Source organism: Ctenopharyngodon idella, chromosome 8, assembly GCF_019924925.1.
Source record: "Ctenopharyngodon idella isolate HZGC_01 chromosome 8, HZGC01, whole genome shotgun sequence".
In the NCBI taxonomy this organism is placed as follows: domain Eukaryota; kingdom Metazoa; phylum Chordata; class Actinopteri; order Cypriniformes; family Xenocyprididae; genus Ctenopharyngodon; species Ctenopharyngodon idella.
The window spans coordinates 6,205,947-6,232,048 of NC_067227.1; the positions used below are offsets into that span (position 1 = coordinate 6,205,947).

At 35.5% G+C, this 26,102-nt stretch overlaps 2 protein-coding genes across 5 annotated transcripts; one reads left to right on the forward strand and one right to left on the reverse strand.

Moving 5' to 3' along the window:
* The first annotated feature begins 81 nt into the window (after positions 1 to 81).
* On the forward strand, positions 82 to 16,674 carry qars1 (glutaminyl-tRNA synthetase 1). The gene is made up of 23 exons (XM_051903467.1): positions 82 to 255; positions 425 to 572; positions 760 to 869; positions 1,723 to 1,798; positions 1,879 to 1,943; positions 2,037 to 2,090; positions 2,588 to 2,648; positions 5,448 to 5,519; positions 7,910 to 7,995; positions 8,268 to 8,354; positions 8,479 to 8,578; positions 8,924 to 9,002; positions 9,484 to 9,723; positions 9,804 to 9,896; positions 11,449 to 11,586; positions 11,676 to 11,763; positions 13,646 to 13,792; positions 14,652 to 14,753; positions 14,848 to 14,940; positions 15,212 to 15,339; positions 15,780 to 15,846; positions 16,210 to 16,335; positions 16,415 to 16,674. Exons 1-23 carry the CDS (start codon positions 145 to 147, stop codon positions 16,463 to 16,465), a joined length of 2,322 nt encoding a protein of 773 aa, XP_051759427.1. The 5' UTR covers positions 82 to 144; the 3' UTR covers positions 16,466 to 16,674.
* A 280-nt stretch (positions 16,675 to 16,954) lies between these two features.
* si:dkey-75a21.2 (uncharacterized protein LOC794385 homolog) lies at positions 16,955 to 24,627 on the reverse strand. Of its 4 annotated transcripts, none has more exons than XM_051903488.1 (10): positions 24,460 to 24,627; positions 22,707 to 22,919; positions 22,324 to 22,442; positions 21,887 to 22,156; positions 20,852 to 20,895; positions 20,231 to 20,302; positions 20,065 to 20,124; positions 19,882 to 19,928; positions 18,371 to 18,409; positions 18,161 to 18,269 (listed from the first exon to the last, which is right to left on the reverse strand). In XM_051903488.1, the coding sequence occupies exons 1-10, from the start codon at positions 24,526 to 24,528 to the stop codon at positions 18,207 to 18,209; spliced, it is 996 nt and encodes a 331-aa protein (XP_051759448.1). In that variant the 5' UTR covers positions 24,529 to 24,627; the 3' UTR covers positions 18,161 to 18,206. The 4 variants fall into 4 exon arrangements, with proteins under 4 accessions (XP_051759445.1, XP_051759444.1, XP_051759448.1 ...); XM_051903486.1 differs by having other exon boundaries at positions 18,170 to 18,296; XM_051903485.1 differs by lacking the exon at positions 19,882 to 19,928 and having other exon boundaries at positions 16,955 to 18,269.
* Positions 24,628 to 26,102: the final 1,475 nt, after the last annotated feature.

The window sequence follows — 26,102 nt, forward strand, 5'->3', positions numbered from 1 at the left end:
GCAACAAAGTGTCAACAGAGGAGGCGCATCGATGATTGGTGGAAGGATGCGCGAAAGCAAATCTGATTGGAGAAATCATGGTTCGTACAACGCCTTTCTCCAGCACTGGAGGAAGTGTAAACCGGCGTGTGTGCAGGAAGGGAAATGGCGGACGCGGTGTCTATTTTCATGTCAATTGGCCTTAGTGAGCAGAAAGCTAAGGAAACATTGAAAAATGAAACGCTTTCATCAACACTCAAGAAGGCCATCGAACTGGTACATAATTAATTAATACGCATAATAAATAATTGCTATTGTGCCCTGTCAAAGGCATTAGCCTCTTGAGAACTTGCATGACAATTTTTTACCCATTACATTTACGAGAAGTGTTTGAAAAAGTTTTGAAATATTGCTTATATGTTACTGTTGTGTTTTTGTTTCTCAGGCTCAAGGGCTTGGGTCCGCTGGTATTGATAAAACTACAGGCACTCTGTTGTACAGTATGGTGACACGACTTAAAGACACGAATCGACTTTCTTTCCTCACAGAGTACATCATTAAACGAAAAATAACCACGGAACTGCAGTTGTCAGGTATCTGGTATCTATTGTTCTGTCACTTTTTTTTTTATTTCTTTTTTTTTATCGGTGTCTATAATGTTCTGTCTTTAGTAAGAATATGTATATCGGTGTAATTGATATTAGTTCTCATGAGCAAGGCCTGTTCACTAATTTGCTGTACACCACTTGTTGACATTTTTTTGCTGATATTTTTGTTCAGCGGCGTTGGACTTTGTGAAAAGTCACCCTCAGGATCATGTAGATCGGCGTGAGTTTGAGACTGCCTGTGGGGTGGGAGTGGTGATCACACCTGAACAGATAGAGGATGCAGTAAGGACACTTCATTTACAAATGTTCACAAATGTTTTTCTGTGGTGTGAGTATAGATTAGATATTATAGGAGGAGGTCAAATATGGTAATCAAATGTTTGGACACACCTACTCAATTGTGATTACTAATTTGGAATAATAGTAGTAGTAGTATAAATTTAATCGCGAATGGAATTATGGGAACTGTGTATTATAGTGACCAAAAAAATATAAAAATTAATGAAAACTATTTTATCCTCTTCAAAGTTGGCATCTTATATCTATATTTCAGCTTTACTCACTTTTCAGTCTCTTATTCTCTCCTTCATGAGGTGACACCTGAGATGCTTTTAAACAGTGTTTTAAACTTTTGTTCAGGCTTTAAACTGGTAAATAAAATCAATAATGCCCAGCATCTCATGGCATATTATTTTACTTTATGATTCTGTCAGACTGGCTGTTGCCAGGGTTAATGAAGGGATGCTTTCTTATTCTGTCCATCTGTATTTTCTTCTTGTTTAGCAAATGGTTAAACTGTTTTTAAAGTTAAATGTATGTGGTACATCTAAAGTGTATCTGATTACTTTGAACTTTTCTGTGGTTTTTAAGTATAGGGAGTATTTCCCAATTGAAGTGCAGACATATCAAGTGGTTAGTTTATAACTGTTCTCTATATATATATATTTTAATTTATTTATTTAGAGGCCAAGCATTAAAATTGTTTTCTTTCTTTATTTAAGCAAGTTTTATATTATTTTTATTAAAGTTGAGTACAACACTTTTCAAAAATGCTAAAATTATGCTAGATTTTCATAGTTTTCAATTAGATCTTTAAGAATCCTTATCCGCCATTGACCTATTAACTCTTCCACAGGTGGAATTGATTATCAAGAAACACAAAGATCAGCTGCTGGCAGAGAGGTACCGCTTCAACATGGGAATACTCATGGGTGAGGCAGTATGTCATATGTCGTATGAGTACAGTCATGTGTTGTGCTGGTGAGGAATAGGTTCTGTTTGTGCTCTTTAGGTGAGGCTAGAGCCACTCTCAAATGGGCTGATGGAAAGATTGTCAAGAATGAAGTAGATATGCAGGTTTGTGCAAGTGTGACAATTTTACTACCTTGCTCTAATCTGTCCAAATCATTGTTAATGTACGTGCACTGAATATTTCTGTTGGTTTCTTAGGTACTGCACCTTCTGGGTCCAAAAACAGAGGCAGATCTGGAGAAAAAGCCCAAGGTATTTTTTTTTTTTTTTTTTTTTAATGGTCTCTGCTGGTGCACAGCAGAGGGTTCTCTCTCATAACATTTTCCACAATTATATACAACTGTATTTATGTGGGCAGGTTATATTGCAGCAGTCCAAAATTACTGCAAAAATCACAAAAATAGGCAAAATGACAAAAATAGGAATTGGTGTCTGCCATCTGAATGTATGTTGCATCATATTGCATCTAATCAGGTGCTTCCTTTGTAGATAACTCCATTAATTATAATGCAAGTGATCTATTGTTGTTCTATTGTTGTTTTCCGTTGTTGTTGTGGTTGTTTTTGTACAAGACAAACGGCTTTAACAGCCTTTTCTTCTGTGGAAACGCACAGAACAAGCAATATTTGGCACAATCTCTGATACCAGCACTGGCACTATGTTGGTGTAAAACACATTACAGATAATTCTGTAGTTATGTCAACCATGCAGCTGTGAAATGTGCTGCCATCTTTTTTCTTTCATCACAGGCAGCCAAAACCAAAGCTGCAGAGAAAGATGTGAAGATTGAGCAGGTTTCTGAAGTAAACGGTAGGACACAGAAAGCTATCAGACATTTTTCTCATGCACTTGATGATATGAAGTTTCTACTGATAGAGATTTTGATATAATCGTGTATTTTGCAGTATGTAAACTGCTTAAAGTCTCCATGAAATGGAAATTGTTATAGTTTTTTCTAGGGATGCACTGAAATTTTGTTCGCCGAATATTAAAAAAGAAAAAAAAAAGAGATATATGAGCCAAATATATATGGCACCCTGCCCCTCAGTTTTCAGCACTCAGGTTTCACTCTCGCACAGCATTTTTTGCAATTTTGTGAGCGGCACCGCTTCCGAAGATACACCACTTCGAAGTGACTCTGGCCAAGCAGGTAAGTCTGTACCGGCACCCAGTTTGCTCTGCTCGATGTTCCGCTCCGTGTGTGCACTCTGCACAGTTGTTTATGGCCCAAGAGAACGTTCCACTCACCGGAAAAGTCTGCTCAAATAACGTGCCGACATGAAATTTCTCTGTAGTAGACTTGTTTCTGTTTGCAATAGCCCTATAATGTGCTGTAACATGGTGTGGTACAGCCGTGCTGGGCAACGGTGGTAAAATAACGCTACCCTCTCATTCACTGATCCACTCCAAGCTACGCTTTGCTCACATGCTCTGATAATAATAGCTTTGTAGGACTATACATTATTTTAGTTATTGGTCAAAAAATAAATCTGTTAAACCTTATTCTGTTGCATAGAACTGAATGAAGAATAATATATTAATATTTATATTTTCTGTCCAATTTTTGGTGTTTTACTTTAAATAAAATGTTAGGCCTATTTTATTTTGTTGGCTTGTATTTTTATTTTTTTTTTTAATTCAGATACAATAAAATTATTGAATTTAATTAAAAAGTCTAGTATTATCCAGCAGCCATATCACCCTGTAGCCCAAGACTGGTTGCCCACTGAAGCTAAGCAGGGCTGAGCCTGGTTAGTACCTGGATAGGAGACTTCCTGGGAAAACTGGGTTGCTGCTGAAAGAGGTGTTAGTGAGGCCAGCAGGGGGTGCTCACCCTTGTGGTCTGTGTGGGTCCTAACACCCCAGTATAGTGATGGGGACACTATACTGTCAAAAAGCACCGTCCTTCGAATGAGACGTTAAACCGAGGTCCTGACTCTCTGTGGTCGTTAAAAATCCCAGGATGTCCTTCGAAAAAAGAGTAGGGGTGTAACCTGACATCCTGGCCAAATTTGCCCATTGACCTCTGTCCATCATGACCTCCTAATCATCCCCATATAATGATTGGCTTCATCACTCTGTCTCCTCTCCACCAATAAGCTGGTGTGTGGTGGGCGTTCTGGCGCAATATGGCTTCCATCGCATCATCCAGGTGGATGCTGCACATTGGTGGTGGTTGAGGAGATTCCCCCTTCCATATGTAAAGCGCTTTGAGTACCCAGAAAAGCGCTATATAAATGTAAGGAATTATTATTAATTATTATTATTATTATTATTATAGTATTAATACAATTATACAAAAAAAAAAAAAAAAACTAGAAATAAATAATTTAAGTCATTTTCAGTTCCGGTGTTCGGCCAAGTGCATCCAGAATTTTCATTTTTGGCCCAGAATTTTCATTTCTGTGCATCCCTTATTTTTTCTTGTCTGTTGTGATGTATATCTGAGTGAAACGGCTGCATGAGAGAGTTTAGGCTGGGACTTCCAAAGGAAATTGATTGGTTCTATGTTGTTTGCTAATTGCTGTGTCATAAGTGGCAGGTTGTTGGAGGGGAGGGATTGCACAGCTTGAATATGCTTCCAGTATTAGTCACTTCTAGTTATTTTAGCTGTACAAAAACAGTTTGAACAAAAACATAACTGCTTGATACTGCAAACTGGTATTTGTTATATATTTATATATATAATATTTTATCATATTTTAATTTATTATCGTAATCATACAAATCGGGTTGTAATGCAAATAGTATTCTCATTTTTGCACGTTGTTTTTCTATTTACTTGCCTATTATAGCGGCTAATGAATTGTAGGTTTCACCTAGTCACAGGAAATAGCTTACTTAATTTAAGGTGGATATTAGATCCGTGTGTTATGTCACAGTGTCAGCAGTGTCATATGTTAATGTATAATAACTCTTCTGTCTATGCTGATAATGTTACTCAAACATCAAAAGACAAAGAGAAAATCACTCGCTGCTCTTGACTGAATAACTTTAGTAGCTTTAATAAGAATCAGTGTATATTTAATTCATACAGTGAAGACTGCAGTGTTTTAGTAGTACTGTTAAATAGACCTGTACCTGAAAAAACTTAATGCTGAAGAAATCTGGAGAAAAAATTAACTAGAAAATCAACTAGAACTTTTTGTCAAAGTATGCTCACTCTTTTTCATATAGTATGGTTTATTCAAATTATACTGATTTAACTGATTCATCTAACTTAAATTTTTAAACTTTGGTAACACCATTTGTGCTATGGACAAAAATGATACCTCCAATTATGTGCCTTGTTGATTTGTGTTGTTTTCTTATTTGCCTGGTAAAATAGGCAAAAATAATCACATGGACTTGCATTAGAGGGATAGCTCACACAAAAATGAAAATTGTCATAATTTATTTACCCTCATATCATTCCGAACCTGCACGATCTTTTCTTCTGTAACCAAAGTTTTTGTGACCATAGACTGCATTGTATGGACAACAAAACGGTTTCTTAGAATATTTTTTTTTTCTTTGTTCTTTCTTTGTTTTTAATTTTTGAATGAACTATCCCTTTAAAGGAGGGGTAATGTCTAAATGTCTATTTTATATTTCTGTCTTTCTCTGTAGGTGAAGGAGAAACAGAGAGAAAATCATTGATGGAGCAGCTGAGAGGAGAGGCGCTGAAGTTCCATAAGCCAGGTGAGAGTGTTGACATGTCTGTGTCAAGGACAAGGACAAATCTAAGGAAAGCTTATTTGTATATTCTTGATCACTTGAACATCACTTCAAAGCATCATCAGCTGCACACAAATGATCTGCCCATATGCTGTTGAAATTTGGTTATTTAAGAAATTCATAATAAATATTTGGCGTGTAATGATACACTCAAAACTTCTCAGCAGCGAAATTTCCTATTAATGACAGACTCAAAATCTTGTCTTCAGACTCTGGCATCTTCCAAATCTGAACACCCAGCATTTCTGGAAATTTTAAACAGTTTGCAGTCCTTGGAGGCACAGAATTTTAAAGTCATTTTTTGTTGGGTACCTGGGCATTGTGGTATTACAGGAATGAACAAGCTGATGCGGCGGCTAAGGAAGCTTCATCTTCAGAGCTCAAAAAATGCCCAATTCCACCTTCCGACCTCAGAACTATTATAAATAATTACATTTGTAAGAAACAAACTTAACAAAATCAATCCTGTAGTTGGTGCAAAATGTTGTGTCCACTTTGAAAATCGCTGGGATCATATTATCTACACACGCTGTCGAATAGGGCACTCCAGACTAACCCATATGATGATAAACATCAAATTTTCATTTTTGGGTGAACTATCCCTTGAATGGGTGAAGATCCTCCTTTATGCCCCTTGTGCCAGAATCCATTATCACTTAAGCATATTTTGATGGATTGTGATAGTTTGAAATCTGTTAGAACTCTTTATTTTTCTGTTGATTTATATGAAAAGATTTTTAATGAAGTAAGGCCTGATTTAGTTTATCCAAGATCAAATTTAAAAACCTAATTTAATTTTTTTTTCCCTTTTAAAAAAAAAAAGAAGAAAAAAAATCTCGTTCTCACCATGAATATAGCCAAGGTAGCTTGCATGCCGTTAAATCATAAACAAACAAACAAACAAACATAATGATACACTTATGTCTTGATTTGAAACAAATCATGATATTGAACTCATGTGATACTATCACAATATTTTTAGCCAAAATATAGATTCTTATTATTATTATTATTATTATTATTATTTTATTATTATCAGGACCCACAAATATTCCCCCATTGCATTATTATATATTCTATTCAGCACTGTATATAGTAGTTTAATGTAGTAATGTCACTGAAACTCTGTAAACTTTCTCAGTGTAAACTTTCAATGCAGGCATTCATTGGATCTCTTATACAGACAAGCCTAGCCGCACAGATCGTTGCTTGCTATGTCCTGCATCTCCTGCTATTAATACACTATACATATAAGAATAAACCATCTAAAATGCTTTGAATAATCATACTACTAATATTAGCCTAAATGTGATATGGTGATTTAAATGATGTTTGCGCTTTCACTTTGAGGACTGCCGTTCCAGTGTGTATGCGCTTCATATGATAATTTCTAATTGCAAGAAAGCGTGTCAAAATGACTATTCCCAAACTGTAAATGGTTAGTTTATCCAAAAATTTAAATTCTGCATTTACTCACACGCTTTTGCGTGTCAAGCAAGCATTTGAATGTCCTTATTTTCAGTATATGCGTGTTGTAAATCTCTTCATCATATAAAGCCATCGTGTCTCTTCAGAAGACTTGGATTTGGATTAGACCACTCGATTGATTATTTTTTAATGTAGTAATGATTTTGACATTTATTATATTTTTTGGATGTTTTAAATTTTAGAGGAATGGACTTTAAATGGAGGGACAGAAATCTCTCAGGTTCATAAAAAAGATCCTCATTTGTGTTTGGAAGTTGAATGAAAATCTTATAGGTTTAAAACGACAGGAGGGTGAATACATTACATTATACCTTATAAATACAGTAAGCTGAGTCTTGGATAAATAATACTATCTCGAATCATATAGTTTACATCAGCGATATATATTGTTGCATTTTTATATCTCACTATAACAATGTATCGTTACACCCCTAATAAATATGAATCAAGAAGCCCTTTTGAAATACTTGAGATGTATGGTTTATTTAAACTGCAAAGGTAAAACATAAATGAAAATGTGACAGAAGTGAAGGGGGAGGAGAATTTATACGTGCGTCAGGTTTTTGACTTTCGCATAGGATACATCTGTGCATCCTCGCTCATAGCTCCTCTGGAAGCTTCCTCACTCCTCGTTCTTCACCTCTGCAGTGCAATTAGAGAATTGAGATGACCTTCAAGATAGCTAACTTTGATCGTTTTCTGGGTCACAGGCTAGAGGATGGAGGAAAGAGGAAGCATCCATATGAATACTGAGAAGCACCCTTCGACTCTGTACAGAACCTCAATATGCAAAACTTAATCCAAAGTACCATCAGGGTTTTTTAATGGCTAAAAGTGAATCATGTGACTTATTGTTCTCTCTCTAGGGGAGAATTACAAGACGGAGGGTTATGTTGTAACTCCCAACACCATGAATTTGCTGAAGAAGCACCTGGAAGTCACTGGAGGACAGGTATGACCTGAATGCGAGTTTGTTAAAACTATGACTAAATAGCTATTGGTTAGCTGTTGGTTAACTTCATCCAGTAGCCTGTGTGGTCTAGGTCAGAAGTGGCACAGGTTATTACATTTTGATGAAAGATTAAGAAAATAAACACTTTTTGTCTTTTGAATTAGTGTCACTGAAGTGTGCACAATAAGACCAAGAACTAAATTAGTTCATTCATATTGCCTAAATATTTTCTCTCTGAATCAGATTCTCACTTATACTCCACCTCTTTGTAGGTCCGCACCCGTTTTCCCCCTGAGCCTAATGGTATTCTGCATATTGGTCATGCCAAAGCAATCAATTTCAATTTTGGTTATGCCAAGGTACACACACACACACACACACACACACACACACACACACACACACACACACACACACACACACACACACGAACAACTCTGTATAATAAGAAATTCCTGTCTGACTTCATGTGTCTGTGTGAAGGCCAATAATGGCATCTGTTTCCTGCGGTATGACGACACAAACCCAGAGAAAGAGGAGGAGAAGTACTTTACTGCCATCAAAGACATGGTGGAGTGGCTTGGTGAGTATTAAGATCTGACTTGGCAGATTTTTAAAAGTTGAGCACTTTATCTCACTTGTGGTCTATGTTGTTTTCTTTTAAAACTTTCAAACGGTTGCTCTGTCACAGTAGTTACTTCAAAAAAGAAAGTTGACACTTTGCTGCAGTGTGTGCTTGCAATGCATTATGAATTGCATTTAAACAGATTTCAGAGCATGATTTAAAAGAAAGTTTTAAGTAAAGGGCTTTGTGTTATGTGGCAAATATTACAAAAATGTTTCAGATGTAATGTTACATTCAGATTTTTGATTGAAGAGCATTTTTCACGTATGTATGTGTGTTTGTTTGTTCTTCTCTATTATTCAGGGTACAGACCATACAATGTCACGCACGCCTCTGATAACTTCCAGCTTCTCTACGATCTTGCTGTTGATCTCATTCGCAGGTGAGATTACAAAATTGAAGTCTCAGGGCTCTATGCTTATAGAACTTGTGCACCTAATTAAAGAAGAAGAAAAAAAATTAAGAGCACAATTGAAGTCAAGTATGTTAATGTGCCATGCACAAGAAGACATAAGAAAGCAAAGCTTAGAAATAATGACAAAATTCCGGAACATAGTGTGAGATTAGGAGATTACTTTCTGATAAACCAAGGCTGAATTGTGATTCATAAAACATCCATGCTGATCTGCTTATCAAAATGTTCAGACACATCAGGCTGAAGTGATTATTCAGCCGGTCATTTCTAGGTTTTGATAGTAAAATAAACTTTCCTAATTTACACTTTAAAAGATTGTATTCTTCAGGATATGACCCCTCAAAATATGACCCTTTTAAAAAATATATCATATATAATTACCAGAGAACACAGTGCGGTCTGTATTATTGACTGTTTATTCCTTTTTGTTTGTTTGTTTGTGTGTAAGGGGTCATGCGTATGTGTGCCACCAGCGTGGAGAGGAGCTCAAGGGTCACAACATCCCTCCCTCCCCCTGGAGAGAGCGACCCGTGGATGAGTCTTTGGTTTTGTTTGACAGGATGAGGAAGGGCATGTTTGCAGAAGGGGAAGCCACTCTTAGAATGAAGATGGTCATGGAAGATGGTAAAATGGACCCTGTGGCGTACCGGATCAAATACATGCCACATCACAGGACAGGAGACGCATGGTAAAACACTTTGTTTCACTCACATGGTGTGGTTTTGTTTCTTATTTTTATGCCACTCTCTTTTTGTGTCTTGTGTACAGGTGCATATACCCCACGTATGATTACACACACTGTCTATGTGACTCCATTGAGCACATCACACACTCACTGTGCACCAAAGAGTTTCAGGCCAGGTATGTCACTCAACATTAATGCATTTTATCAGAGTATCAGGTAGGGCTGGGTATTTCATGATTCGTTTTTTTCCAATTCACAAGCACTTCATTTCTCTTTGATTAGGATTTTAATTTGATTCAGTATCAACAAAAGCAACAATGAAGAGGGATTCATCAACACTTGTATAATAATGTAATAATCAGCAATCAAACAATTGTATACTGTAGCAAAGTCCATAGTTCAGGGAAGGCGGCAGCGAGAACCAGCAAACAGTAAAAATACTTCTAATGTGAAAATAAAACGTAAGCAACAAAACAAGAACAAGCTGCAGCTGCCTCACGGCCGACTGTTGCAAATAAATATGATAAAACCATAATAAAAATGTTCCAGGCCTAGTCATATCTCGCCTTCCACTGTCATTTTTATCCTTCCGGAGCTCCTCCATGGGATTCGAGACCACTGTCTCCTTCGGGTGTTGTTCATTAAAATTCTCTTCACCGGCCTCGCTCCTCTCCCACATATACAAAAATTTAAATTGCACATAAGACCGTTTTTATATTTAATGATGTAGTTGTTTCTACTCCAATTCATTGTTGAAATATAAACTTCTAAACATTTGCTGTCATGACAAATAATTTGTTGGTTTTATTCAAACATGCATTAAAGGGTTAGTTCACCCAAAAATGAAAATAATGTGATTAATTACTCACCCTCATGCCGTTCCACACCCTGTAAGACTTCGTTAATCTTCGGAACACAAATTAAGATATTTTTGTTGAAATCTGATGGCTCAGTGAGGCCTGCATAGCCAGCAATGACATTTCCTCTCTCAAGATCCATTAATGTACTAAAAACATATTTAAATCAGTTCATGTGAGTACAGTGGTTCAATATTATTATTATTATTATTATTATTATTATTATTATTATAAAGCGACGAGAATATTTTTGGTGACCCAAAAAAAACAAAATAACGACTTATATAGTGAATCAGCATGTCGAATCATGATTCGGATCGCATGTCAAACCTCCAAACTGCTGAAATCACGTGACTTTGGCGCTCCGAACTGCTGATTCGACACACTGATTCATAACGCTCCGAAGCTTCCTGAAGCAGTGTTTTGAAATCGACCATCACTATATAAGTCGTTATTTAGTTTTTTTGGCGCACCAAACATATTCTCGTCGCTTTATAATATTAATATTGAATAATGAGACCGCACAGTACTGCTTTCCTCAATTTCCATGATATTTTAGACATGCAAACATTTATTGTCTGGTCTCTCGTGACGTGTTATGCAGTGATATACAGAGTAGCTAGTAAATAGCTTTCACAATACGACTGTTACCACATTGTGTTGTTTAGTACACTGTAACACTGTATTAACGAATCGCCATTCATGGCTCCAACTATCCTTATAAATTTGGGCACAACTTTTTTTTTTTTTTAAGAAGTTGAACTCACACTCAGAATTATAACATAGTTATAAAACAGGTCTCTTTGTTTGCGTATGCCTGAGGCTACACTACAGTACATATGTACTACATGATGGTTTTTGTCTCTCTCAGACGATCATCATATTACTGGTTGTGTAATGCTCTGGATTTATACTGTCCGGTGCAGTGGGAATATGGCCGACTCAACCTTACGTATACTGTTGTTTCCAAGAGGAAGATCATCAAACTGGTGGAAACAGGAATTGTTAGGTAACACACACACATATAATTTTTTGTGTCGCTTATTTGTGAATTTGAAGTTATTGTATTATGTTTGTGTCCTGTGTTGTATGTTTCAGAGATTGGGATGATCCACGACTCTTCACCCTCACAGCTCTCAGGAGACGTGGGTTCCCTCCACAAGCTATCAACAACTTCTGTGCCCGGGTGAGAGAAAAATGGTGCAGCATTGTATGATATCATAAGTAGTTCAAATCAAGATATGTGAAAGATTGAATGGTAGCAGGAGCTAATGATGACTACTAGAGATTGACCGATAGTGGATTTTGCAGATACCAATAACAAAAATTGGAAAAAATTATTGATAACTGATTAATTGCCGATAGCTTTTAAAATCCGTAATATGAACAAAATCTTTTCATTTAGTATAAAATAGTGCTAAACTTTAATAGAACATTAACAATGATTGAACCATAAGAATATTTTGTAATCATTAAAATACATAGAATAGGTAAGCTTTATCACTATTGAGACACACACGCACGCACGCACGCATACATGCATACATACATACACACACACACACACACATAAAATATACATACACACACATGTATATGTGTATATATGTGTGTGTACAGTATAATGTTCATGTGAGGGCACATAAGATAATTTCGTTTGAAAATTACATTTAAAAAGACATGGAGTTTATTTTATTCGTCCCTTTTCTATCTCTCCATTTTTTTGTGTGTGTGTATATATAAAATATATAGATATAGATATAGAGATATCTAGATAGAAAAGGGACAAATAAAATAAACTCCATGTCTTTTTAAATGTAATTTTCAAACGGAGCACATGTGTATAATTTACCTTGCACTTACATTCCCTTTGCATGTAACCACTTGATAAAAGTTTTGTTATAAGAATGGAGAAACATTTGGAAAACTATAAAAGAGAAAATGGGCTATTCCTGTGCATGTGTCACGTGTTGTGCATGTGTCAATGTGTAGCTTATTGCCGTTCCTTTCCTTTACAGTGGTGCACTTTTGCTCCTCATTAAAAGCCCAAACTTAATGTGCAAATCAGTAAAATCATCTAATGTAATGCATAATGTATCTTAAATGCCATCTACTGTGGGACATGCTTAATATTAAAGTTATTAAAAGTGCTAAAGAGATCTCACACTGTTTCCCACAGAGGATCACAGATTAATTAAAACTGCCGCAAACTATCGTAACTGATTTTTACAGCTAACCGATACTATCACAAAGCAGTTTATTTGGTATATTCCATCACATAATTTAATGATAGTAGACAACACATGCACATAGTAAATAAAACAACACTCCACAAGACTTGCCGTTTTGGAGATGCTCTGACCCAGTCATTTAGCTACCACTATTTGGCCCTTGTCAAAATCATTCAGATCTTTTTTGCTTGCATAGTTTTGCTTCCACCACATAAAATATAACAACTGACTGTTTACTTGCTGCCTAATATATATTCTACTGCTTGAACAGGTGCCATTGTAATGATATAGTCAATGTTTTTCACTTCACCTGTCAGTGGTTTTAATGTTGTAGCTGGTCAGTGTATTGCCAGTGTATCTTAGTTTCTGTAAATAAAAAATATCTGAAAAAAGCATCCTCAATCATTACAGCAGAAATACCAGAAATATGGAAGGCCTTTGAATATTGTCTTGGACCGCGGGTAACCTTAGAGTTAAAAAGTTTGAGAACCACTGATCTAATAGCTGAATTTACCAAAGTTTGCAAGGTCCATGGAATTAAATCTTTATTGGGTATTCAAAGACTTGTTTAAATGACATTGCTGCTTGTTTGCCAAATAATAAGTGGAATATGACAATTGTTATAGGTTTGATATAGAATCTTCTAGAAGTTGTGTGAGTCTGTGCTTCATTGTGGAATTCCAAATAAGTCTTGCATCTAACACCAATTCGAAAACTAATCAGCCGATTTTGATAATTAAAAAATGCTAGCTGTTGGCCATTTTATCTGTTGCTGATATGTTGGTTAACCACTATAGAAACTTTACCCTGCTGTTGACATCTGTTGTTTTGTTTTAGGTGGGTGTGACTGTTGCCCAGACCACCATGGAGCCACACCTGTTGGAGGCGTGTGTGAGGGAGGTCCTTAATGACATTGCCCCTCGTGCCATGGCCATACTCGAGCCCCTGAAAATCACCATCACCAACTTACCAAGCAATGCACAGGTACACACATGCATAAGTGCATGAATGTTTATTACATATAAGGCATAATATACAGCTAGGCAGTTATTATTACCAAAAAAAAAAAAAAAAAAAAAAACCCGTAAGTTAAGTGCCCTTAAGTAGTTTATTTTGCAATAATGACAAGCTGGCACACAAGCTTTTCTCGCTAATTACAGCCACTCAGTCATTATCACACAATAAAAATAAACAGTTTTAGCAAACTGAAGAGGGTTATTTTGCAGTGATGACTGGCTGATGGTACATTATCCAGATTATTATGTGGCTTCTTACCAAATAAACCAAATAATAAATAAACAGATGGAAATGAAATATTGAGTTTAAAACACTAGTTTAGATAAAAGCTTGCATAAAAAAACAATCCATTACAAAAGAGAGTGTCTCTCTTGCAAAAAAAAAAAAACAGTGGTACAATATTTATGAAAAAATTACTTTATGATCTAGTTTACGTACATATTTAGAATCAATGCGTCTTTTTTATTTTTTTTTTACTGTGTCATCTGGTTCTTTGTGTCTATTACAGTTTTATGCTCTACTAAAAATACTTCTCAAGTCCTTTAACGTCACGTTTACTATAGTTTCTAGTTGTCTTCAGATGCAAAGACTGCAGAGTGATATGAGAAACATAAAGGTTCTACCGACATGTTGCTATGGACAACAGTCAATTATAGTTTAGGTTAACCAAAAAATATATTTACTGCTTAATGCTGCGATTAACTAATCAAAGTCAAGTATTTCAGAGAGCCATGTGATAATGGAGTTCAATGATATGCATGTAGATGGATGTGCAATTGTACTCTCATAACTGCAGTGGATCACTTATGTTTTTTCCCCTATTCAGAAGGAGCTTCGAGTCCCAGACTTTCCAGCCAATGAAGCCAAGGGCAGACATGTGGTTCCCTTCTCAAAGACCATCTTTATTGAGCAGAGTGACTTTAGAGAGGTGTTTTTAAGATTATTTCACATGTGGATCTGATTTGAACTGAACCAGCATCCCATATAAGACACTGTTTTGCTGTTTTGTGTGTTTGCTATAGGTGATGGAGAAGGGCTATAAGCGCCTGACTCCAGATCAGCCGGTAGGCTTGAGACATGCAGGATACGTCATATCTGTACAGCGTGTCATTAAGGTAAAATGCCACTCAATTAGCTCACATGATCCTTTTCGCACTACAGAGGCCTTTAAAACTTTTTTCTTAAAGTTTGCATATGTTTTTGTTGAGAATCTTTTAGTTGCTAAAAAAAAAATAAACTGGTTGATCAAAAGGCATGTAGAAGTTTGTATACAACAGGCTTCTCAGCAAAGTTTTGATCATGTTGATAATTTAAAGGCCTTAGAAATTTGCATTTCAAATATGATACAGTAGGCTTTGTAGTGTTAAGTGTCTTTTCTCTTGTCAGGATAACTGTGGTAAAGTGTGTGAGCTAGAGGTGACGTGTTCCAGCTCAGACTCTGTGGAGAAACCCAAAGCATTCATTCATTGGGTGAGCGAGCCACTGCAGTGTGAAGTGCGCCTGTATGAAAGCCTGTAAGTGTCTTTGTGTACGGACAAACCAGAAGTTTTTATTTTATAGGTAACACTTTACAATAAGGTTCATTTGTTAACATTGGTTAATGTATTAACTAACATGAACTAACCATGAGCAATACATTTGTTACTGTATTTGTTAATCTTTGTTAAAAAAAAATAATAAAGCTGTTAATAGTTTGTTCATTAATGTTAACAAATACAACTCTTAATTTTAATAATGTATTAGTAAATGTTGAAATTAACATTTAACAAAGGTTTATAAATTTATTAGTTATTTATTATTAGTAGTACATTATTAGTTCATGTTAACTAATGTAGTTAACTAAAATGAGTCTTTATTGTAAAGTGTTACCATTTTATTATTATTTTGTCACACACGTCTTTTTGACAAACAGACTTTGAATGTTTTACCCTCACTCTCATGTTTCTGTCTGTAGGTTTCTCCATAAACATCCAGAGGACCCAGCTGAAGTTCCTGCTGGATTCCTGAGTGACATTAATCCTGTAAGGCAATACATTATGTAGGATGAACTAGAATTTTTAAAGAGAGTTTGATCACTTGGAAAAGTAATACCATTATCATCAACAAACTAAAATTAACTGCACCAAAGTGCAATACTTCAATTTAGGGATTTTGAACAAATTATTTATTAATGCAAAGCTTGGAACTGCAGAAAATGAATGCAGTAATAGTGACATTTTGGTTACATTAATTAACATGTACTTACTATAGGGTTTGGGTAAGGATTCGTTACTTATTATGCATAATTTACAGTTATTACAATAGCAAGTACATGTAACGCTTTTTTTTTTTTTTTAAATTAAGTATAAAGTTTTTATTTATTTATTCTTTTTTGTCATTACTAGAATTCCTTAACAGTGATTGAAAGTGCCTTAGTGGATCGCTCCGTGGGCAAGGCCAAAGTGTTTGATAAGTTTCAGTTTGAGAGAGTGGGATATTTCTCTGTGGACCCTGATAGCACATCTGAAAAGGTATTTCCAGAAACATTCAATTGTCAAAGAAATACAGTAGAGAAAAACACTGCCTCATCTGTCACGTCTTCCTCCTCAGCTGGTGTTCAACAGGACTGTTACCCTCAAGGAGGACCCAGGAAAGATATGATTGGGCTGAGAAGTTGTACTTTGACATCAACCATGCATCACAAAGCAGTTTTCAATATACCATTTCAAATAATCCGGGGAATTCAATGTATTCTAGTATTCCATCTATACTATGAAAAGTCTTTTTTAACTCTCAGGTGCTAAGCTATTTTGTACAACCTATTCATTCTGCTGGGGTTTGTCATCCATGAAATAAAATATTTCATTAAAGATTTTGACTCGTGTAAATATACATAAATGTATTTGATGCAAATGGATCTTTGACAACTACGCGTTTTATGGGATTTGTGAGATAAATTCCAATGAATAGAAAAAATGCCTTGTTGGAAGTTTCTAACAGGGTAAATGTATTTATATTTGAAAATAATCTCTCTTGGATAATCGAGCTTTTTTTGGTGAATTTTCAAAAATATTGTTTTGTTGTGATGACTACATTTATGGCAGCGATGCAATTTAGCAATCTAAAGGATTTTAATCACAGATATATTGGTATTGTGATTTTACAGGTTTATTGTTGTGTACTTTACAAAGGCAAGCATTAAACCTATAACTACACTTTTGTAGTACCTTCCAGGGATAATAACAAGCCATTTGTATTGTCCACAAATCACAACTATACTAATAAACCATACCATTCATGGGACGGAAAACCCATAAATTTACAAATAATTGACAAGTGATAATTTGTCAAAATAATGATTAAAAAAAATCATTTAGAAATGACAAAACAATGCACACTAATTTTTGTCCATGTGCATAAAGAGGAAGTGATGAAATTGAACCATTTGTCATGTTTTGCCAAAATAAAACTACATTAAAATGGCCACACACAGATTGATGTGGTACTGGATCTGAATTAAACTTGGGTGATGTATACACATAAAAGCAATAATGATCATTCAATTTGCATTGGTCTGGACAATGAAGATATCAGGAACACATTTTCTCTTTGTATATGGTTGTTAAAATAAGAGGTAACAGTAACATTAGATGTCTGGACTCCTTTAAAAATATGGCAGTCATTATAAGAAGTCAACATGAAACAGCTTTGGCAGCCTAATTTACTTCCATAATATGACACTGCAGAGTGTAACATTCAATGAGGAAAAAAAATGTAGGGTGGAACTTGATTTTATCCATGGTGAATTACCTGCATGGTGAAAAGTGCGTGTTTTATACCCACACATTAGAACGGAGTCAGTAAGTCATTACATTGTAATTAAATGTACAAACACAAACAACATGCACTGCTGAATTGTGCACAAGAAGACCAAAAATATAAAGTAAATGGGGTACATTTTGATTTCATGATGTTCACTGTAAAGTCCAGCTTCATAAGGCTTATTCATTTAATAGCCTCTACACAGTATTTGGATGTCCACACACACCAAAAGCTGGTGGTAGTGTGCTGGGGACAGGCAGTTAATCTGTCTTCTCAAGGGTGTTATTTTCCTGCAAACAGAATGTGAGAGTTTGGGGAATGTTGTTGGATTTGCTGTTGCAGTACGGGTGCTCTCTTCTTGAGCTCTTTGGGGGTCTGCCAACAGCTCTACGTCCAGCCAAAGCCCCTCTCCTCCGTGGACCTGCAGCTGGTTGTATAGTGATCTGATTGATTGTCTGAGTGGCCTTACCAAAACAAAAAAGTGATGACTGCAGAGCACTGTCAGTCTTTATTTGAAAGAAATTGGACACAAAAGCTCTTATAGGTGGTGTATAACTTGGATCCTCATTTAGCTTCTTTTTTAGCATCCCAAAAATATCCTCGAGCTGTCCGTCCAAAGACCCAACAACCTCTTCAGCTGCACCTTGACAGATAGATACAATGATAATGACTGTGTTGTCTGTTAACGGGATTATTCTTATTAATGTAAACTGCTTTAAGAAAAAAGAAAAAAAAAAAACTTACTTGGGCCTGGCTCATTGTCTTCTGTAAAATGTTCTCCTTCTAAATAGAAAGACATACAAATAAGAAAACATCTGCTTTCATATTAAATCTTGATCTCAGAAAACATTGAGACAGCTCACATAAAGAGTCATAACACCACACTAAGCACATTTTTTGGCCTGTTTACACCTGGTCACTTCATGCGTTTTTACAGATCAGATAGCTATCTGATTTATCAAAATGATTCCATTTACACTTGGCCACATAAATGCGTCTCAGCAAAATGGATATTATAAATCCGATCTTCAATTCCCATGCTATATGCAGATTTAATGGAGTGGACGTCACCGAAAGTAAGAAATAAGAGCTGCACTGGCACATCAGCACTGGTAAGATCATGTAGTCTCATTACTTTTACTGAAGATGATTGTGTTTTGAGCGTCTGCAACTTACTTTCAGTTTCATATGCGGCAGTTTGTGTATCAGCTTGCTAAAGAGATTCTCAGCTGCTCATCTGCAGTGATGCAGTAGCGCTATCATATCTAGCTATAACATGTTATTTAGCCTATAACAAGCTCTCACACGTGTTTTTTAGAATTTATGGGAGGAGTAAAATTTACATATGTGGTTTCAACAACCAGATGAATTTAGACTTGTTCAGTTTTGACTGGAATGCGTCCCAGACCACCTCCTTAAGTGGTTTGAGCGACTGGATTTAAATCCATCTCGAATGCGTTTCGGAGGGCATTTAGACCTGGTCTTTTCATGATCCTATTGCTATCCGATCAGAGAAAACGCATGAAGTGACCAGGTGTAAACAGGCCCTTTGACCTCCACATTCTCATTACTTATTTTATACATCATGGTAGTTTTTTTGTTGCATTGCCTTTAATGTACGCCGATTTAAACAAACAAATCTATTCATTTTTACAGCAAGGGTCCAAAATTATAAGGATTGTTTTTTCCTATTTTTTCACTTTTTCCACATGGCGGTCACGATGATGCTCAACTGATGGCTTTCTGTAATCAGCGTGGCTGCTTGTTATCTCTCACCTGCTCTCACTTGTCTCTTGATTTCTCTGCTTTATATTTTTCTCCTATTCTGTGTTTTTTGCCAGTGTGCTCTGTGTTTACGTATCACACGTGCCTGTTAGTCTTGTCAGTCGATCTAGTCTATTAGTCCAGTTTTCAGTCTTGCTCTCGAAATTCTCCTCTGCCCAGTTAGATCTGTGGTTGCCTGTCTCCTCCAGAGCACAGTGGTCTCGGACTGCCCATCCTGATGCTGACCTTTGTTAAGCCCCTGGCTCTGGAGATTGGATTGGTTCAGCTCGCCTGCGCTCGGCCTCGACTGGTTTGGTTGGTCCAGTTATTCCCGTTTAGTCTCCGTTTCTGACTTGCTCACCTGTCTGACTTCCCCTCTTGCTCACGATTTGAATTTGACAACTGATCGGACAGACTCCTGTTTTGACTCTTGCCAGGAGGCTCACGCTGTTTTATTAGTTTGAACTTTCTCAGTAAAGTTGACTACGCACCTGTCTGCTCTTGGGTCCTTCCTTCCAGAAAACCTGACAAAAATGAACTTTTTGCCACACAATTTGCCACAGTTATTTAACATTACATGATGGACAGATTAATAAATAGATTCTTACATTGCTGACCTGTTTCATATCTACACATATCATATCAACAAAGTGACAAAAGATGAGTTGCTTCACCTGCAGTGATGACTGGTAGAGTAGCAACAGACACTCCATCTTCAATGCACGTGGTTTGTCCTGTTTTAAAAAAAGGGCAAAATGATGTTAATCATTTCTATAATATATCTTTATAGACAACTATTATTTATATAGTCTTATTTCATTTCAACAGGGACATACTCACCTGTCACTGTCGTCGTCTCCCATGACTGTTCCAATTCTAATGGTTTGAAAAGCTCTTCTGAAATGTCCTTCTCTGAACAGACACCCATATTTCACAAGAAAAATGTTGGAATTAAATAATAATGCTATTAACAAATCTTCTGCAACCGCATGTGGTTTAATATCATTCGACTTGATTAAAAAGGCTCAAATGTTGAGTATATTTGTAGCACTTTTCAAATTAAAGTATCCATCCTATTTATACGCATATTGTTAGAAAAAAAAAAAAAAGTGTTACAATCAAGTAATAAGGTATAAGAGGCCATGCTATATTGTGAATGTAGTCATTGCTAAAGGCTTTTACCCAACACAAGAGTATATTCACAATACAGCCTTATACCTTATTGCTATATTGTAACGTTACCGCCTTGTATCCAGAATTGTCTTTGTTTATTTCCTATTTATCTCTTGTAAATAAAACCTCACACTTGAGTTCAACATCAGTCCCAGCATGCACCTTTGTAACAACTGTTTCTATATAGAGTATTTTAGCACAGTTGGATTCGCATCTGGGACTGCAACTATTTGTTTTATAATTTTTAACAAAAATAAAATACTTTAATAAAAGACAGAATCGTCTTACCTGCAGGTTCAGCATATGACTTTTGAAAAAGCTTGTAGTATAATCTGTAGTGAAATATAATAAAAAGTATGGCTCAGTATTCAGTAGTAACATGTATATTTACATAAGACAGAATTAATGCACTTCTTCTGCGATTGTGTTTTCAATTTGCGGGGCATAAAATAAATGTCAAAGTGGTGCTAAAATGAAAAAAAAAAAAGTTTTGTTAAAATTTTTGGTAACACTTTGCAATAAGGTTTTATTAGATAACATTAGTTAACAACTTTAGTTAACGAACTAAGAATGAACAATACTTCTACAGCATATAATCTTAGTTAATGTTCATTTCAACTAATACATCATTAAAATCAATATTTGTATTTGTTAACATTAATTAATAATTAATGAACAAACAATGAACAGTATTTTTATTAACTAACATTAACAAAGATTAATAAATACTGTAACAAATGTATTGATCATTGTTAGTTTATGTTAGTTAATACATGTTAACAGATGAGACCTTGTTGTGAAGTGTTACCAAATATTTAAATAAATAAACAAATATATTGAAAATTTAGTCCACCAAATTAAAGTCAGTGTGATGTGACCAACATGTACGAAGCCATAAAAGAGAAAATCACAGGGAGGATACCTGTAGGCTGTCATGACTGTGTCAATGTCAATAAGTCTCTTAGAAATATCACATAATTTGACCTGTTAGTTAAGTTTGTCAAATGTTAAAATCTTATAGAAACATCACAATATTTAGCATTTTAAATAATCTCTTTTTTTTTTTTTTTTTTTACCACAACATTTTTGGAGTCATTAACAAAACTTTGTGTAAAACTTTTTCCAAAAATGTGTGAAATAAACATGAATGCAAATATTACAAAGATTATGGCACACATGTTTTTAACTAGAGTTTTAAAGATATTTTTAATGAAAATTCTTGGTTGTTACTAACTCATAAACAGCTTCACTCCACTATATTAACATTACATAATTTAAATATAGATTTTACTATAGTTTATCAAACACCCTTGAATGACAGACCTGTAGCAGAACTGAAGGTCCGGGCAAATGGATCGATCTGCAATAGCATAAATGTAGTTATCGCCTTCCTCTTCCTGTAGGTTGTATTTGATGGTTTTGAGTGCAGATGAAGGAGAGTGACCACTTTTGTAGAGCTGTTGTAGCTTTTCAATGGTGTCATTAGACACATCTCTCCACCTCATGACTTCTGCAGTGTTCAGTCTATGATTATGTTCATTCCTTAAGTTCACATGAAGGAAATAGCCCTCTTCTATGTGCGGATCTCCTGATCTGTGGAAGGATAGATAAAGGATTCTGTTTTAATGCAGATTTTCAAAATAGTTTGTATGACCTACTGAGAATTCAGTTTCTTATGACTAAATGTTTGGATTATCAAAATTCTGTTGAATTGTGTGTTTTTGTAGTGCATCATCACCTTGGTCTTATTTTTATCTCACCTAGACTTTCTTTCATACATATATCTCTTGAGAATCAGAAACATGGTAGCAGGGCAGTTGGTATTTTTGGACGTCTTGGATGATGAACTGTACGTTTTGTGTTGACATCTCAGATCCACCTGGTATACACAAAATACAGTACTTAGGCAGTTTTGGGAGAATGACCTTATGTTCAATGTTACAACTGAACATGAAATCTTTTTTTTTTTTTTTCAAACCTTCTTTGCTATTAATCCTGTAACCATTATTACATTTACGTTAAAGAAAGTTATTACACTGATGAATCACATTCAATAACAATGTCTAAAGAAAGTAAACAGACTCAATTTTGATATCAGGTTGCCTTTAAAGCATTTCTCTGTCACATAAGAGGATGTTCCTACTCTGTATTTGTTGTAGCGTCCAGAATCAGGGTATGTCCTGGATTTCCTCCATGTTAAAGCTGAGGTCTTTTGGAAGTCCTCCAGCCACCTTTGGACCTGCTCCTCAGTAATCAGCTGCAATTTAAGAGCCGCTCGAAAGTTTTCAACATCCCCTGACATTTCCAGCAGTTCATGGTGACACAGTAGGTGAATGTACCCCGGTGGCAAGATTTTCTGCCATGCAAAGTGTCAGGTAATAAAACACATTGAATTAATTTCACAAGAACATGTCCAGATCAAGATTTTATTGCTCTGTCACTTTCAATTTTAATTGTTTTGTGAAATATGCATGCCAATTAAACACATTTATTGCCTTAGATTTAATTACTGTAATTTACTTTTGAAGATTTTTTGTCATTGTTCTTAATGAAGACTAAAATTAGATTCTCATTACTGTAATAGCATGTTTTAAAAGAATTACTGCAGTACAACAAATTTGTTTAAATCAGCATAACTTAAATGCAGTACAGCAAATGCTACCATGACATATTATACTTTACCTTTGTATACACTACCGGTCAAAAGTTTTTGAACAGTAAAAATTTTTAATGTTTTTAAAAGAATTCTCTTCTGCTCACCAAGGTTTCATTTATTTGATCCAAAATACAGTAAAAACAGTAATATTGTGAAATATTTTTACAATTTAAAATAACTGTTTTCTATTTTAATATATTTTAAAATGCAATTTATTTCTTCGTTGGCAAAGCTGACTTTTTAGCATCTTTACTCCAGTCTTCAGTGTTACATGATCCTTCAGAAATCATTCTAATATGCCGATTTGCTGCTCAAGAAACATTTATTATTATTATCAATGTTGAAAACAGTTGTGTACATTTTTTTCTCAGGATTATTTGATGAATAAAAAGTTCGAAAGAACAGCATTTATCTGAAATAGAAAGCTTTTGTAACATTATCACTACCGTTCAAAAGTTTGGGGTCAGTAAGAGTTTTTTTTTTTTTTTTTTAAAGAAATTAATACTTTTATACAGCAAGAATGCATTAAATTGATCAATAGTGACATTATAGACATTTATAATGTTGCAAAAGCTTTATATCAAATATTATATTCTTTTAAAAACATTAAAAAAAAAATCTTACTGTTCAAAAACCGGTAGTGTATGTGTAATGTTTTATGGTGTTTTTTCACATTAACGATCATTTGAGGGGAAATGTTCTTAAAATCATTTCACAGTGAAAATCAATGCCAAATAATATTTTTGTTTTCTCTTAAAAAAGTATTTAGTATAGTGACGATAGCTTTAGTAATTATTGTGTTTTGGCAGCAAGATTTATAGCATTACATAATGTGTCACATTTTGACTATGGCAGCCATGGTGATTGGCTCTTGATGTGTTTAGACCTTTAGACGTTTATTTTTCATAACTTATAAAGGTTTGCAGAAAATACAGTCAGACTGAAAAGCCACATGGTTTTACCTAGGTAATAACTACGGTTATTATACAATGGTATAACTGTTCTATAACTATGATAAAGATTCATTATGGTAAGCAAACTTTCTTTCATTAAAACACTACTTTAATAGGCTAAAGAAGAGCTATATAATGTTAATGTAACGTTAATGTTTTAACGATAAAGGTAAACAGTAGACATGAATCGTGTCAGCTGTGCTAACGTTAGCCAGCTAGCTCACATAAACTCAGACCTCTATTTAATGGTAAAACAGCTGCTGATGATAATATGAATAACACCAAACCTCCACGTGATCTGTGTCCTCTGCTGCTTTATCTTCTCCAATACAATGCTGACACTTTAACAGTGTCATTTTTAGCAGAAAATCACAGCAAAAAAGCTAAACTTCGCGATCGAGTTTATACTAACCGTCTTACAGAAAACTCTCGCGAGAAATGTGCTTATCTCTCTCTCGCTCTCTCTCTATTGGCATGACAAGCGTTGTGTATTCTCAAATCATTTCTAACAATTACAATGAATATAAAATATTAAATGAACAATATTAGACACTGAACAAATGATAAAATGTTTTACCTCATGTCGTTTCCTTCCTATGGGAAGTCGTTTTAGCATTTAATTCCTAAAACGTATTAGCCTAGTATCTAATTTCATGCTACTAGTATGCTACTTATTTTTTATCTACTAGTAGGCCTATCTATTCTCGTAGGTACTTTAGACATTAGATATGCCTACTGAATGACAGATCCCCATAGAAGTTAATGGCAAAAATTTGAAATGTGTTACAAAAGAAAGCAACAAAAGAATAGTTACTACTCACGGAAATATGTACTTGTATGCCTATCTAATGAATAAGAACCAGTATCTGATAAGTAGGAGTTTATTATTAAGTGTAAAATAAAAATAATGTTTTTGGAGATGAAGGCATACATGTTACCTTTTGTTTTGATGTAAATTAATCACTTAACACTAAACTGCCAATAATGTAAGCCACTGGACACCACGGATGGTTGTCATTCACTGTATTGCATTAATAGAAATTAATAATAAGACTTTTTAAAAACAAAGTTGTTGTTTTGTTTGTTTTACAAAATTAAGTTTTATTTCTATTTTTGTGCCGTGACCATAGGGCGGTCAACAATGGCCACCAGAGGGGCTAATCATACAGTATCTCACAGAAGTGAGTACACCCTCACATTTTTGTAAATATTTTATTATATCTTTTCATGTGACAACACTGAAAAAATGACACTTTGCTACAATGTAAAGTAGTGAGTGTACAGCTTGTATAACAGTGTAAATTTGCTGTCCCCTCAAAAAAACTCAACACACAGCCATTAATGTCTAACCCGCTGGCCACAAAAGTGAGTACACCCCTAAGTAAAAATATCCAAATTGGGCCCAATTAGCCATTTTCTCTCCCCGGTGTCATGTGACTCGTTGGTGTTACAAGGTCTCAGGTGTGAATGGGGAGCAGGTGTGTTAAATTTGGTGTTATCATCCCTCCACCCCTTTGGCTCCAACTTCATCTTCAGTCCAACTGGCTCCACCTCAGTCCTCTGGCACTCTGGCTCCACTTCGGACACTAGTCACTGTGGCTCCGCCTTGGTCTTCAGATCCATCAGTTTTGCTTGGTCGCATTAGCTCTCTGGGTTTACCTCCACCATGGCTCCTCCCTCCCTCGACTCTGCCGTTGGCCTTCATCCTGGCTGTGTTTTGGGTCCCCACCTGGCTCCTCCTACTCTCGTTTACTCCCTGGCTCCATCTACTGCCATCACCACCCTGGTTTCTCCTGCCATCATCTGCTATTATTTCCTGCCCTTCACCAGCCCCTAATACACCTTCAGAGTCCTTAGACTTTTTAGCGTCTTTTTACCAGCTTTGCCCAGCACGGCTATACCACACCATGTTATACCAGCACAGGCTATT

What these genes read in the sequence shown, in the direction of transcription:
- si:dkey-75a21.2 (XM_051903484.1), bottom strand. Translation starts at nt 24,528, where the DNA reads ATGACACTGTTAAAGTGTCAGCATTGTATTGGAGAAGATAAAGCAGCA. An exon ending in GACGCTACAACAAATACAGA is followed by an intron (nt 22,443 to 22,706) that starts GTAGGAACATCC and finishes TGTGTATACCAG; the next exon opens with GTGGATCTGAGATGTCAACA. An exon ending in GACCTTCAGTTCTGCTACAG is followed by an intron (nt 20,896 to 21,886) that starts GTCTGTCATTCA and finishes ATTTCACTACAG; the next exon opens with ATTATACTACAAGCTTTTTC.
- qars1 (XM_051903467.1), top strand. Translation starts at nt 145, where the DNA reads ATGGCGGACGCGGTGTCTATTTTCATGTCAATTGGCCTTAGTGAGCAG. An exon ending in ACTTACCAAGCAATGCACAG is followed by an intron (nt 13,793 to 14,651) that starts GTACACACATGC and finishes TCCCCTATTCAG; the next exon opens with AAGGAGCTTCGAGTCCCAGA. An exon ending in GTGCGCCTGTATGAAAGCCT is followed by an intron (nt 15,340 to 15,779) that starts GTAAGTGTCTTT and finishes TTCTGTCTGTAG; the next exon opens with GTTTCTCCATAAACATCCAG.